Source organism: Pinus tabuliformis, chromosome X (assembly GCF_031772625.1).
Source record: "Pinus tabuliformis cultivar Carrire ecotype Pingquan chromosome X, CPIR1, whole genome shotgun sequence".
Classification (NCBI taxonomy): domain Eukaryota; kingdom Viridiplantae; phylum Streptophyta; class Pinopsida; order Pinales; family Pinaceae; genus Pinus; species Pinus tabuliformis.
The window spans coordinates 1,147,585,578-1,147,600,794 of record NC_142308.1 but is presented as its reverse complement, the minus strand read 5'-3'; the positions used below and the strand labels follow the sequence as shown (position 1 = coordinate 1,147,600,794).

The 15,217-nt window shown below is 32.1% G+C and overlaps 1 protein-coding gene across 1 annotated transcript; it reads right to left on the bottom strand.

Moving 5' to 3' along the window:
* Positions 1 to 11,658: 11,658 nt before the first annotated feature.
* Positions 11,659 to 12,138, bottom strand: LOC149143949 (TMV resistance protein N-like). Its single transcript, XM_089451996.1, has one exon. The coding sequence runs from the start codon at positions 12,136 to 12,138 to the stop codon at positions 11,659 to 11,661; it is 480 nt and encodes a 159-aa protein (XP_089308122.1).
* Positions 12,139 to 15,217: the final 3,079 nt, after the last annotated feature.

Sequence of the window (15,217 nt, the reverse complement as noted above, 5' to 3'; positions counted from 1 at the left end):
CTTTCCAATGCCACCAGTCTGATCCAAATTGGATTCTCCAGGGAAGAGTTATTCCAAATCTCCCACAGTGACCTAATTATAGACTAGTTTAGTAGAGCAAACTTGTACGACATGCCACAAGTCATTGTTTCGACCTTTGGCTTTGAAAAATATATACAAGAAACTACAGTCTGTCCTGTTTCTGTAATTTTTTACGAAATTTCAATCCAATGCTTAGAGAGAGAGTTATGACAATTTTCCCCAGGTCGCTTGTTTGGAATGTAATTCAGGAGTCTGCATAAAGACCAACTTCCTTAGATCATATCTCCGCAAATATAGTGAAAAAAGCTCTAAAATTCAGATGTGAGGTTCAGTGTGATTTCATATTAAATGGGTTTTCTTTTTAGCTTCTGAAACATTGCAGAAAAAAAGTTATAGAAAAAATTCCATGATGACCTATTTGGAGTAGTGAAACCCTAGAATCCAAAGCTCTGATACCAAATGTTATGAAACCAACTCACAAAAATATAGAAAAGATAGATCAACACCTTAGAATTCAGCCTCTTCGAGGGGGCAACCTCCTTTACATTACATAAATGAACAATTCTTGTATGATACAAATGACAAAACCTCCTTTCTATATATAGGAGTCTAAGGAGTCACAATATAACCCAGCTGACCTAACAATAATAATATAAAGCCACAAAAATAACAATAGAGGGATTCTATGGGGCACAATAATAATAATATGGCGACAATAGCTGCACACAATATTAATAAGGGATACAACTACAATAATAATGGGGTAATCACTAGTATTATAGGGACCTAACAAACTGCTTCCTTGCTGGCATGTGTACAAACTACATAGTCCTTATTTGGGTCTACGATGCTCAAGATAGGCACGGTGGTTAGTAAATGATTAAGCTGGTCAAAGTTGTTTTGGCACTCTATTGTCCACTTGAAGGTTTTTCCTTTCTTCTGGAGGGAGGTAATGGGGTATGCTACCCTAGAAATTCCATCAACAAATTTCCTGTAGTATCCAACTAGACTGATGAATGACCTTATATCTACCACGTCCTTTGGAACTAGCCACTCCATTATACTTTTTATTTTCTCTAGGTCCACATCAATTCCATCCTTGGTAATGATATGTCCTAGATACTGAATATTCTCTTTAAAGAAGTCACATTTGTTGTACTTAGCATACAGTTAATGGTCCCTGAAGGTCTGTAAAACTATTATGAGATGTTCTTTATGTTCTTCTATATTTCGAGAATAAATTAGTATATCATCAATAAAAATGAACACAAATTTATGCAAGTATTGATGGAATATACTGTTCATGAGACACATGATGGTCACGGGAGCATTAGTCAGCCCAAAGGGCAGCAAAACAAACTTGTAATGTCCATAACGAGTTCTAAAGGTTGTTTTAGCTATGTCTTCTTCCTTAATTCTGATCTGATGGTATCCCGAACGTAGGTCAATCTTTGAAAATACTGTTGCACCCCTCACTTCATCAAACATCTTGTCTATATGAGGTAAAGGGTATTTATTTTTAATGATTAATTTATTTAGCTATTGGTATTCCATGCACATATACAAGGTTCCATCCTTCTTTTTTTTTAAAAGTACTCGAGCTCCTAAAGGCGATACACTTGGGCAGATGTATTTTTTATCCAGCAGTTCTTGTAAATACATTTTTAATTCTTTCAATTGTGGTATACTCATGCGATAAGGAGCTTATGGATACCGAAGCAGCTCTTGGTACCAACTCAGTGGTGAAGTCTATATCTCTTTTTGGAGGAAGTCCTAGGTTTTCTACAGGCAATACGTCCGGAAAATTTTGTATTACAGGTATACTTTCTAAGGAAGCAGATTTTTCGTTTGTGTTGGAATATTCTACCTGAATTAATATATTTGACATCCTTTTTTGATACACTTTGCTAACTGAGAGGCAGTTACTAGCCTTAATTTTAGAGGCCTTAATATGCCTCGAATTTCCTACCTCTTTCCCTCCTCTTTCATGTAGCAAATAGCTTTGGTTTTACAGTTTACAAGGGATCAATGATTTTTGAACTAGTCCATGCCTATTAGAACATCATATGACCATAGGGGTAATACATTCAGATCTACCGCTAGGGACTAACATGCTATTTTCAAGGGGCAGTTGCTGACCTTGGCAAACACATGTCTTTTTTCCCCTATGGCTAATTGTACTAACCAAGGATTTTTAAACTTAAGAGCTTATAAATAACACTATTCTACTATCTTAGAACTAACATAACTCAATGTAGCTCCTAGGTGAATTAAAATAGATATAGTTTGGTCAAAATATTTACCTTCGAATTCCAACATGGTTGACTGGTATTCCGCCTGATGGTATTCAAGGGAAGCATTGATTTTTGGGATGATTCTTGCCACTTCTCATACAGTTGATGCCTCCTGAATCTGTGCAATCTGGTAAGTTCCCTTGCAGTTGGGACAATTTTTGACATAATGTGGTCCTCCACATCCCTAGCATTGTACTGGGGACGTTGCTACTATTTCAACTTTAGTTCTACATGACTTCTCATTGGTTTTAGATTCATTGGGAAGTCTAAATCTGGATTGATTTCTATTACTTTTGTTTACTTGTCCTTTATGTGGTCCTTTATTGATTATAGCCTTATTTCTGTTTCTGCCAACAGGGAACTTAATTCCCTTTTATTAGTCCATCTTTTCCCCACATCTCCCTATTGTTTGATTTGTTGATAACATATCTGAGCTTTTCGTATAAAATCTTGCATGGTTTTTCAGTTATCGAATCAAGATGTTATTTCATGAGAAACGACATACTGCTGATAAATTTTCGCACCTTCACCTTTTCCTCCCATATATAGGGAACATATCGAAGTAAGGATGTGAATTCGTAATGAAGTCATCCATTGTTATCTATCCCAATCGTAGATCATGAAACTCTTTTTCCTTTTCGTCATAAAATCATTCAATTAAATGTTTTTCCTTAAAATACCTTTGAAATTTTCCCCACGTTATGCTCTGCTCGCTCACTCCACGCACAGTCTTTACTTCTTCCCACCATAGGGTGGATTTTCCTTGCAGCTGGAAAATGGCTAAGTGAGCTTTTAAATTATAGTCATATTCATACAAATGAAAGTATTTATTCATATTAATAGGATAGGCTCCATTTGCCTCTTCCTGTTCACCATCAAAGAGGGGTGGTTTTATTTTCTGAAATTCTCATTGCAGTTCTATCCTTTGTCTTTTCTACATTTTGTGTTCTGATGCATAATCAAAATTTTCATTCTTGATTTTCTTCCCCTCCTTCCAGCCCTAAATATTTTGTTTGATATTCTTGCTCCCTAGTCATATGCCTGTTTTCTGGGCTGGGAATTGGTTTTCACCGATTTTGTCTATTAGATAGACTCTTCAAAATCTTCTCCTATTCCTACATCAACCTTTCGTTATCTTCCCACAACCAGGCCATCTCATCCTTTAACTCTTGCATAGTTTCCAAGATTACAGTGTTGGTGTTGCGTGGTTCTTCTCCCAATTGTACCCATACCTCAGGGTTGGTTTCTTGAAAAGATGTAGGTCCTAAACATGTCATGGATCTATGAGGTGTGTTACCTATCCTCCTCATGCTTGTTTTTTTTCTTCTTCCGCTGTGTAAATGACAAACACTGTTAATCATTCATTTCCAGAGGCCTCAACTTTATAACCTAAGCACTCCGATACCACTTGTCACATCTCTCCAAACTGTACAAAATAAAAGATAAAAAAATTTACCTTCAATCTTACAACAACATAAAAACAAGTTATGGAAAATCTATTTTTTTTTTATTTAATCATTTATTCATTCATTAATAATACAACTGTACTTCATGGAGGATGTTATCTATTACAACCTTACCCTATTACTGTTTATCTGCAATCACATTTATTATGATTACATAATGTACATGGTTTGAATTATTTGCAATTAAGTCTAACTCATGTCTTGGATTCCCAATCCAAGAGCTGGTGGGGGTTTTCTACTGGAGGTTTCGAATTGCTCTCCAGTTGTCTGCCATTTCACATAAATATGTGCCCCATCAATAGTTCTCCTTGGCCTTCCCCATCAGATGGTCGTAGGCTCCTTCCTTTTCTCTAGTGAATGATGTACTCCTCAGCAATTGTGACATTTCTCATTTTGTTCAGCAGCAAAGCTCTATCTCGGCTCCAACTCTTGGCTCTGGGGTTACCTTCTGGTTCGCTCATGTCATTTCCCTCTGATAGCTCATCTCACTTGTACACTCTTTGGACCTTTGTGGCTTCTAGATGGTTGCATAGTGCTTCAAGTGGCTTTGCTGACACTCCCCAAAGGGTTTTTGCATGGCTCCCTTATACAGGTAACTGACTATTTACCAGTTTATATATTCCTCTTCTCAATTCAATTGTTTTTTTTGTTTTGTTTTTTATATAGCTCCAGGCTTTGGAATTTTTCCTAACAGAGTTTTCTTTTTTTCCTATTTGTTGCCGAGGGTGGTGACCAAGGCACGAAGAGCCTTCCCAGTCTAAATCTCCCCAAGCAAGGCTGGTTAGCACATTTACCATCCCAAAGTCTCTTCCTCTTACCAGGTAAGATGAATGTATGTTCAGATTCGCTGAGTTCTGGTCTACGGTTTCATAGGCTTTCATTGCATGTTACAGATTTTTCTAAGAGTCTTGTTCGTAGTGCTCTTTCTTTCAAATCTACAAATAGTATTGAATTTTATTGCAATAGCATTTATTCCTCTCATTCGGATCCGACACTATCGCTATTTGTTGAGTAACTTGCTGGTTTTCCCACCCATGAAGGGTACTATTTTTCTACGGCAATAAAGATGTAGTTTGGGTAATTTCCTTGGTCGGATGGGTTTATGGTTCAAAGGTTTTGAGTCCTGTGTAATTATTGATAACAATACACACCATTTTTTGGCCTCTATATATTATCCCTCTTCATGGTTCTGTTTGGTTGATATTAATAATAATTCTTACATGGTACTCTCAGTGTTTAAGGTGTTATTTTAATCGATAAGATATGGATGCTACATCTAGATGAACAGTTTCATTCATTTATAGTTTCAATTATGTTGTTAGGAAATTGGGTTTTACCTAGATTTAGCATTTCATCGTCCTCTGTTTTCGTTTCTTTACTAGAGTTGCTACTTCGGCATTTTCTTGACAATTTCATTTTCCCAATCTGTGTTTAAGGAAGCATATGTATTTTTATGGTTCAAAAACTTGTTTTCCACTTAGGTATTGCAACTTTGTTCTACTATGGTTATTTTCGCATGGTTTTGTGAAGTGGTTACTTCTAAATTTACCAAATTCTGAATGGTAGTTTTGTTTCGAGTTCTGCAACAATGGAAATACAACAGACTTGTAGGTGGTCATTTTTGTCTCTTTTACTCTCAGCTAGACACAAGAAATTTTAATCCCTACGGGGTTATTTCTTCTAATGAAAAGAAACTAAATAAGTTTATGCCAATGTCCTTTCTTGAAAATTTTCATTTATTTCAGTAGAAGCTTCTTTTCTTCAATGTTCATATTTTTAGAGAATTTCATGCTTGTTAAAGTTTAATTCCTAATGAATTCCTAGCCCTTTTTCAGTTTTTCCCTTGTATTCTTTTGCTAGGAGAATTACACCCACTTCATCCACGAGTTATTAGTAAGCTAATATGTCTAAATTCTGACTTAACTTCATACATTAGTGCCCCTATTCCTTACTTTCAATAGAAATCCATTCTCTAGTTGTTTGACAGAATATTTAGTTTAAGTAGAGAATTATAAATATAACCCTCCTGTAACATTTCAATCCATGAATTTCTACAGAAACAGGGAGTCCTATTATTAATAGTGCATTTCATATTTCAGAGTTTAATACTTATCTGGATTCTGAAGATTTCCTTTTACTCTGGTTCGCTTGAACCAGTATCAACTATTCGTTGACAATTTTCCTCCCAACTGTGAGACTTTCTTTCAAGCCAAAGTCTGCCCCCGAGCTCTTGCTCACAAGATAGATGCCATCTTGTAATATTTATCAATCAAAACATCTACAATTATCTCATCACCACTAGAATTTAGCGCGGAAACATTCCCTTCATTTTCTTTTTTTTTTCTCCTGTGTTATCTTAGGTACCAAAAATTACCCTCTTGATCCCCTTCTTGGAGAATTCATATTCAGGGAAGTAGTTAGGGTTAGGTAACTACCTATATCCTAACTTATTGACATGTGAGAGTTACAAGATTTCTTAACACTCCATTATTTGTTTCATTCATGGCTTATAAAATCTTAAATGCATAAATTTGGATAATAATAAAATCAGTTTTTGTTTTACTCCAGTAAATAAATAATTACAATTTTATGGGGACATCACACTAAATTAGATGTAATAAATAGTTAGATGTTCAAACTCACTTGTCAAGACGTGAGGCCATCGATAATTAAATCTTGTTTGGAGGTAGTCTATTATAAAAATATGCAAGTCAATATGTCCCAACAAATATACTGATAGTGAGAAAATATGCAAGTCAATATGTCCCAACAAATATACTCATAGTGAAAAAATATGCAAGTTGTCAAATGTTAGACGACTATCCAAAAGAACAAATATATTCATAGTGAACAAATATGCAAGTTATCAAATGTTGGACGAATATCCAAAAAAAAACATGCTATTTGTGAGGGATTAATAAAATGTCTACATTGACCTAGGAATGTTGATATCCAAGTCAATAATTAAATCTATGATAGACATTCCTATCTATATTAATATGGATTGGATTTCAGCTCTAATATAATTATATCCATATCTTTGGAGATATAGTTTACATAACTTATTTTTTATAATATTCATCTTAATATTTTTAAATTATTTGTGTGTATTTATTTTATGTTTTAAAACATATATAATGTATCAATTTTTATTATATATATATATATATGAGAATACAATTATTTTATATTTAAAAATATGTTTAAAATGTTAATTAAAAAAAATGTAATAGCTAAAATTAGTAATATGTTTCTGTCTAATTTAGTGATATCATTTTTTACATTATTAACTTTTATACATTTAAATTATTTATATATAAATCAATTTATTTATATGTGAATAACATCTTTATTTACATTGGTAACAACTTATTTTAATTTACTTTTCAAAAAACAATCTATGCACTAATTTATTTTTTAATTTTTTAGTTTTTATTATTTTTTTTATCTATATGGGAATGGTCTCATTGAAGTAATTTTGTGTAATGAAATTACACTTAAATGTCTTTATATGAATGGTTGAAACTTGTATAGAACCAATTTATTTTATGTCAATCATAGTTATGTCATAAATCTTTGAAACCTATACTATGAATTTATATACAGTTAATTGCATTTCATATGTAAGCATGAAAGATAAAGGCAACTTGTTGAAGAGTGATACAAATTGGCTTCAATGACATAACCATGATTAAAGAATGAAAAGGATGCCATAATCTTGTTCCTATAAAAGTGTGTGGACTGGAGCATATATTTAATGGCCCTTGAATGTTTCATATTATTGAGTTAATCAAGAATCCCATAGAGATATAGTCAATGCCTTTGAGGAGCAAGATTGTATAATCAGTATCTTTAATATAAAGGTCAATATGATTAAAAGGAAGCCACATGGGTAAGTAGAAATGAAAATAAAGAATTTGATTCATGATTGATCTATAAATTGATAATAGCATGGAGTGACCATAAATATTTATTACTGGCTTTTTGATATTTAAAATATTTATTTTTAATAAGATATTTATGTTGTAATAGAATAATATTTTATAAATTAACAATATGTACATCAATATTACTGTAAGTTTAGCAAATCAATAAAATGTTCAATTTAATAGACAATTAAGTTAGAAATAAATAATTTAAATAATTTTTTAAAAATAATAAATTTCAATTATACAATATTTGCAAATTTTTTAATCAAACCCAAACAAATATAAGTTTGATTAAAAACCCAATGCATTATCTATTACTTACTAGGACGACGATAATAATAATAATAATAATTTTATAAAAACAGCTGGCCTGGTGTATATGCAAAATAAAAACAAAGAATCCTAAATATATGTAATAATAATTTTATAGAAACAGCTGGCCTTGTTGCATACGTAGAATAATAACACAGAATCATAAATATATGTTTAGAAATTGTTCTAAAGTGTCCAAAGATTCAGAGTTAGATAAATTAATTATAAAACTAGCGAGGGTGAGAATATATCGAATTCAAGATAGAAGTAAATATATTCTTTTATTATGATAAGTTAAGATAGAAGAGACAGGTTTATAGGCACGCATATGCGATTAAGTTTTTCTGCGAAAAAACACAATGTAATTATTAGGGTATTTTTTAGTTTTTAATTATATCTATATATATAATTGTGATACATTTATTTTAAATATGGATTTAATGTAATTTTTTTATGAATTTATATTATTTAAATGTTTTGTATAGTTATTTAAATTTTTTTATTTTTATTTTTTATTTTGGTCTATATAAGTAAAATTTCTACTTTGATGAAGAACAGAGAGTATTACACATCACACTGAACTGTAAAATAAACCTCTCAACTCAATAAAAACTATTTTTATTTTTCAAAATTTTTAATTTATACACTTGTAAATTTCAAATTTTAAATAAAATACAAATTTTTATATAACAATGCTAGATTTACTATTTTCGTGATATGAGAGGTAGCTCGAATTACCATTTTCGTGATATAATATCTTTGTCAACCATGTAATTACAAATTCAAATCCCCTTTGATTAGCCTTATGTGTTATCAGTCGGAGCAGTTCTGGAAATCAACCAGATATCACATGAATACAAGCCGGTGCAACTGCTAAATCTTTTAAATATAATAGTATTAATAATATATAATATTAATCTAATAATATATATATATATATATATATATATATATATATATATATATATATAAAATATAATATAATATAATATAATATCTTTACTGAGGCAGAAAAGGGTGGATAGTGATTGGATCATCGAGATTTCATGTGGGTTTTGTATAGCTTGCGTAACAAGTTTAGGTTTTATTGTTTTTACTCATTATGTACTTAAATTTCAATTTTAATAAAATTACTCAATTATTCTGTTTATTCTCTATAGTGTTATAAATTAAGTGATTGGTTTTTAATTTTAATGGTTATTTTTAATTTATGTTTTTAGTATTTACTGTTATTATCCATTAAAAATATTACACTAATTTTTAGTGGTTATCTACTTGTAAAAGCATTACTTATATCTCACATTTATATATATATATATATATATTTTAAATTATATGTATGTTAAAAAAAATTGTTAATTTTTTTTATATTTATAAATTATATGTATAGAAACATATAGTGTTGGATATAAATCATTATTATTTAAAATCATTTTTAACGTGATATGTATATTATAATTAATTTTCAAAAAATTTGTTTGTAATTTTTATTAATAAAGATAAAATTACAAGACAACAATTTGAATTGAATCAATGTATTATTTTTACTTTTTATTTATAGATTCAGAATTATATTAAATTATTATTAATGTTTTTTGTCTAATGTTCCATATAATGTATTATTAGAACATTTCTCTCATACTTTGTTCTAATTGGTTTATGAGAACACTTGTTTTCTTCTTATATAACACATCATGTTAAACAATATCTCCCCATCATCTCTCCAAAATTGGATTGTGGAACACCTCTTTATATAATAATGTGCGATATATTGTTTATGTATCCCTACATAGATATAGCTTTTTATCTCCTCTTTTCTGGTTAATAAGTTTTAAAATAATTTTATTTAATATATATTATAATTAGTTATTATTGAATTTTTTGAAATAATAATAATCATTAATTTAAATATTTAAATAATTGATTTCTTTTTAGTTTATTTTTAAAGTATTTAATTATTTTTAATTCTATATTTTTAAATATTATGAATTATCTTTCCATTATATTTTATATTTAATATTAAGTTTTCCATAAATAATCTATTTTTAAAAATTATTACAAAAATATCAAACGTTACCATATTAAAATAACTTAAAATATTATCATTATAGTTACACGATCTTTACAAATCCAATAATAAATAATTAAAAATTTTAATACATTATTTATAAACTTTCCTACATTATAAATAAATATTTATAATAATTTCAATATATTATTTATGGACCTTTTATATCACACATATTTATTCTCTTACAAACTCTAATGATCGAATATAATAGAAAAAAGAAGTTATACTATTTATAATCTTTTCTTATATCATAAATATTTATTTTTTTATAAACAAAGCCTAATTTGTATATGTATGATTAATTTATATGTGTATAAAAGAATTCTAATACACTTAATTTATGTGAAAAAAAGGTTTATTACATGATTTTATTATTTTATAAAGTAATTGTTAATATTTTATTTTAAAAATAAGTAAATTTATAATTGATATGTTCCATGAATATCAAATAAATTACTAATTTTAATATATATATATATATATATAATTATTATATATTTACAATAATAATTAAAGTTTTTAAATATAATAGTAATATAATTAATATTCTTAGTTTAAAATATAATTAAAATTTCATGAAGTTATATATTAATATAAAATTTATTTTTTATTAACTTTTTTGTAAACCTATCTAAAAATATTTAATTATTATAACTTTTCATTTAAAGGGAAAATCACATTTGACATTTATTATATATATATATATATATATATATAAAATTAACTTATTATAAAATATTTTATATCCTATTTTTATATTTCAATGGAAACCCACCCAAAGAAAAGGGAAAAAATGATTTTAATAGTCAGTAATATAAGGATTTCAATACCTTCATGCTTTTTCAAAAACCATCCCAGGACAACGGAATGACCAATATAGTAATAATATTTATAATGAAACGAGTTTACTTTAATATTAGAAATAGTTCATTTTGTTGTTGATTTTGAAGTTCATCTTGTTTCAAAGGGTGTACTTCAATAAAGATTGTAATGATTTATGAAACTTTTTATCGTGATTTTATAAAAAGAAATACACAGCGACCGATAAGAACCAAGCAACCAAACATTGTAAATAACTCAAATATTGTTACATATTTTTTATTGACAGCCTTCCATATATGTTATTGGATTGGGCTTATCTTTAATCCTTGTAATTGAATGTTTATCATTTTGAACATCTACTTCTACGAAAATGGTAAAATGTTTCTTCAAAACATCTAAACAGTTGCAACGGTTCCAGGTACAGGTCACTTCACCATGTGAAACTGCAAGGACCGCATGCGAGAGTTAACCAAGGCTCGATCATACGACGCAATTTATTTAAGAGGTGTAACTGCTAATTCTTAATCTTGCCGCCACCCTCTTTTGCGTTGTGCAACCACATCCTCAACCACACGCTTAACCAACAACGCTTCGTATCTGCACGCAGTTGCAATAACGGATGGATCAAACGAAACTCAAAACCCATCGGTGCACTCACATAGCATCTTTTTGTTGTTTAAAACAGCAACCAAGCAAACAGATATGAAAAGAATTAGGGGGAGTGACAAAACCTAATCTAGTGATCAACCCACCCGTTTGTGTCGGCGAGTGTCCAGGCACACTCTCAACACAGCACCTTTCCATCTTTCAATATCTTCTGGTGTGTGAATTCCGCTATTCTCATGGTCTTCGAAAGACTTGGCAAATGGGTTTCCGGATCTCTCCGGGTGACGGACCTGCCATGGAGCCACTTTGTAAAACAGAGGGATGGCCCTCCCGTGCTCCTGTGTTGCTATTAGGGAGACTTCGTTGAGGCACCACACAGAGGATGCGTACTGTGGGGAGAAAAGAGGAATCCTAATTCGACCGCACTCAATGGCATGCTTTAGAGTCGCATTAATATCCTCCCCTTTCCTGAGTTGATGGCCATCATGGAACACAGGGATTTTTTTGTTAACCGTGAGGGCTCTATAGAGGTGATCTACGAAGCCTTTTCTGACATCTGAACCTCTGAAGCTCAGAAACACCTCATATCTCCATGCCCTGCTCACTCCCACTGCCATTCAAAAAGAAACGAAATCGCTGTTCGAGATTAAATTGTTGCTTGTTTGCTTAACAAGGGCTAAGCCAGGGAAGCTTTTTATAGAAGGGAGGACTAAAAAGGACTAAAAACTAGATTCCATCAACGCGTCAATCTTCAAATCTCCCACTGTTGCGCGTTCGTAGTGTTGGAAGTGTGGTAGAAAATTAGAGATTTCAGGAGTGTGGGAAGCAGTACTGTGCTATACAGTGTGTTGAAATATTATTTTCAACTGCAGGGCCTGTCCTTTGCCATACTCCTGTATTGATGAATCAACAGCCATACCTCTACATTGATGATGAAATTGCCATTAAACAGCCGCAGCTCCAGTCTATTACACAGCAATTTATTACGGAATGATGGTAATTTATTGCTGTAGTTGGTAAATGTAGGTAGGATTTTAATTTTACTTTATTTTAATTCACAGGTATAGTTTTGCTTTTACGGCAAGTAAAAAGATGTGAAGTTCAGTTTTTGAAAAAACTGAAAAATGTAATGTAGACACAGCACTGTGGGTAAGTTTTTTGAGGAATAGAGACAGAGCTCTCTTTGTAATGCACAGCAGTGTAGAAGTTTTTTTTAATGTATGCAGCAACATGAATATATGAATGTATTTACTCACAGCAGTGTAAAATGTTTCAAGGAAGAAACAGAGTGTTACAGTAGCGTGTTACAGCAGCGTTCTGAGCTGAAACAGAGTGTTACAGCAACATGTTTTGTAAATGCACAGGAGTGCAGTCACAGCAATGCAAAGTGCAGACACAGCAGTCAAAAACAGCGTGTTGATTTTTCAGAGGAGACAAAGTATTTTGTTTTCTGCAAAATACAGCAGTGCAGACTCAGTAATGTATTTTCTGTTTACAACATGAAATTTTTTAAGTCTTGAACTGTCTCTAAAAGTAGCCTTGTTGAATCCCTCTGTCAAGAGGAAAGTTTTTTAAAGAACAATCTTTTATGAAATTCCTGTAACAGTTAGTTTACTTTTAATAAACGCAAGTTAATCTTTTCCTGTTGCTGTTACACCGTAACCAAAAAAATACCTGACGTCAAAAATTTACGTTGCTGCAACACCACGAGCAGCGTTGCTGAAACACCAGTTACAGCAACTGAAAAAAACTGTGTTGCTGAAACACCAGTTACAGCAACTGAAAAAAAACTGTGTTGCTGAAACACCATTTCCAGCAAGCGATTTTCTGGGTTTTCTGTGTTAAAACAGAGTATAAAAACAGAGCATTTTTTTTGTCTGTCTATTATGGAATTTTTATAAATTTTCAACATGGTATCAGAGCCAGTCCAGGCTCTTTGAAGTGTCAAAGAAGCTGAAGGAAGGGTTTATTGCTGTAGCAACTTCACCAGCAGAGTGAAGACAGTCAGTTTTTTTTACACAGTCAAGTATTGAAAGAATGGCTAGCACAAGCACTGGTATGGGTATGTTTAACACCCAGGTCCCACAGTTTAATGGGAAGAACTATGACTACTGGTCAATAACTATGAGAGCCCTGTTTGCCTCTCAAGATTTATGGGAAATAGTTGAAGATGGTTTTGAAGAACCAGCAGATGAAACTGAGTTCAATGCATTAACTCAGGGAGAGAAGGATCAGCTGAAGAGCAATAGGAAGAAGGATGCAAAGGCCACTTTATTGTTGCATCTAGCAGTAGACCAGAGTATATTTCCAAGGATAGCAGCAGCTAAAACATCAAATGAAGCATGGCAAACCCTCAAGACAGCCTATCAAGGCATGGAGAGAGTGAAGACAGCAAAACTACAATTGCTGAGAAAGGATTTTGAGAACTTGAAAATGAAGGAGTCAGACAACATTGAATCATTCTTCACTCATGTGATTGGTGTAATCACACAAATGAGAACTCATGGAGAAACCATTGAAGATAAAAGAATAGTGGAGAAAATATTGAGGGTCTTACCCTCAAGGTTTGATGCCATAGTCACCACCATTGAAGAGAAAAAGGATCTCTCAAACTATTCAGTTGATGAGCTACATGCATCACTGATAACACATGAGCAGAGGTTGAGTAGGAAGGAAAACTCATCCCTTGAGCAAGCCTTCAAGACCCAGATGTCCTTTGGAAGAGGAAGAGGTCAAGGCAGAGGAAACAAAAGAGGAAGAGGCAGAAGCCAGAACAGAGGTGGAAGGAACAGCCCAGCAAATGCACAAGGAAGAGGCAGCAATACAAATCAGAACCAAGGCCAAGGCAACAGCCAACAAGGAGGAAAACATCATGCTCAAGGACAAAGGTATGATAAATCTAATGTTCAATGCTATTATTGCAAAAAGTATGGACATTATGCTAGTGATTGTAGAAAGAAACAGCATGATATGAACAACAGACAAAATGCAAATGTTACAAGAGAAAACAGTAGTCAAGAAAATGTCCTGTTGGCTTGTAACATGGCTGAAACACATAGTGAGGACATATGGTTTTTAGACTCAGGTTGCAGCAACCATATGACAGGGAATATAGCCCTCTTTTCTGCCTTAAATCAGAATTTGAAATCAGAGGTCACACTAGGAAATGATAGTAAAGTGTCTATTATGGGAAAAGGGGAGGTAAAAATATTTACAAAGCAAGGAGAAAGGAAAACCATAGCAGATGTCTACTATGTTCCCGGAATGAGATGTAATCTATTGAGTGTTGGACAGCTTATCCAAAGGGGTTACAATGTTTACTTTGTAAATGATGTGTGCACCATCATGGACATCCCACCCAGCAAAAGATGCATTGCTGAAGTGAAGATGACAAGGAACAGGATGTTCCCTCTCCGAATCAGGGTAGACTTGAAGAACAAGAAGGAAATGGCAGCAGTCACCTAAGAGGCCTTCCAAAGCGTGCCAAAGGATGAGAACTGGTTATGGCACTTGAGATTCGGGCATCTAAATTTTGGAGGTCTAAACCTATTGAGCAGAAAAGGAATGGTAAAGGGATTACCATTGATAGAGAAACTGGACAGCCTATGTGAAGGCTGCATTTTGCGAAAACAACACAGAGAAAGTTTTCCATCAGGGAAGAGCATAAGGGCAAAGACACCCTTAGAGATTATCCAC

What these genes read in the sequence shown, in the direction of transcription:
- LOC149143949 (XM_089451996.1), bottom strand. Translation starts at nt 12,138, where the DNA reads ATGGCAGTGGGAGTGAGCAGGGCATGGAGATATGAGGTGTTTCTGAGC.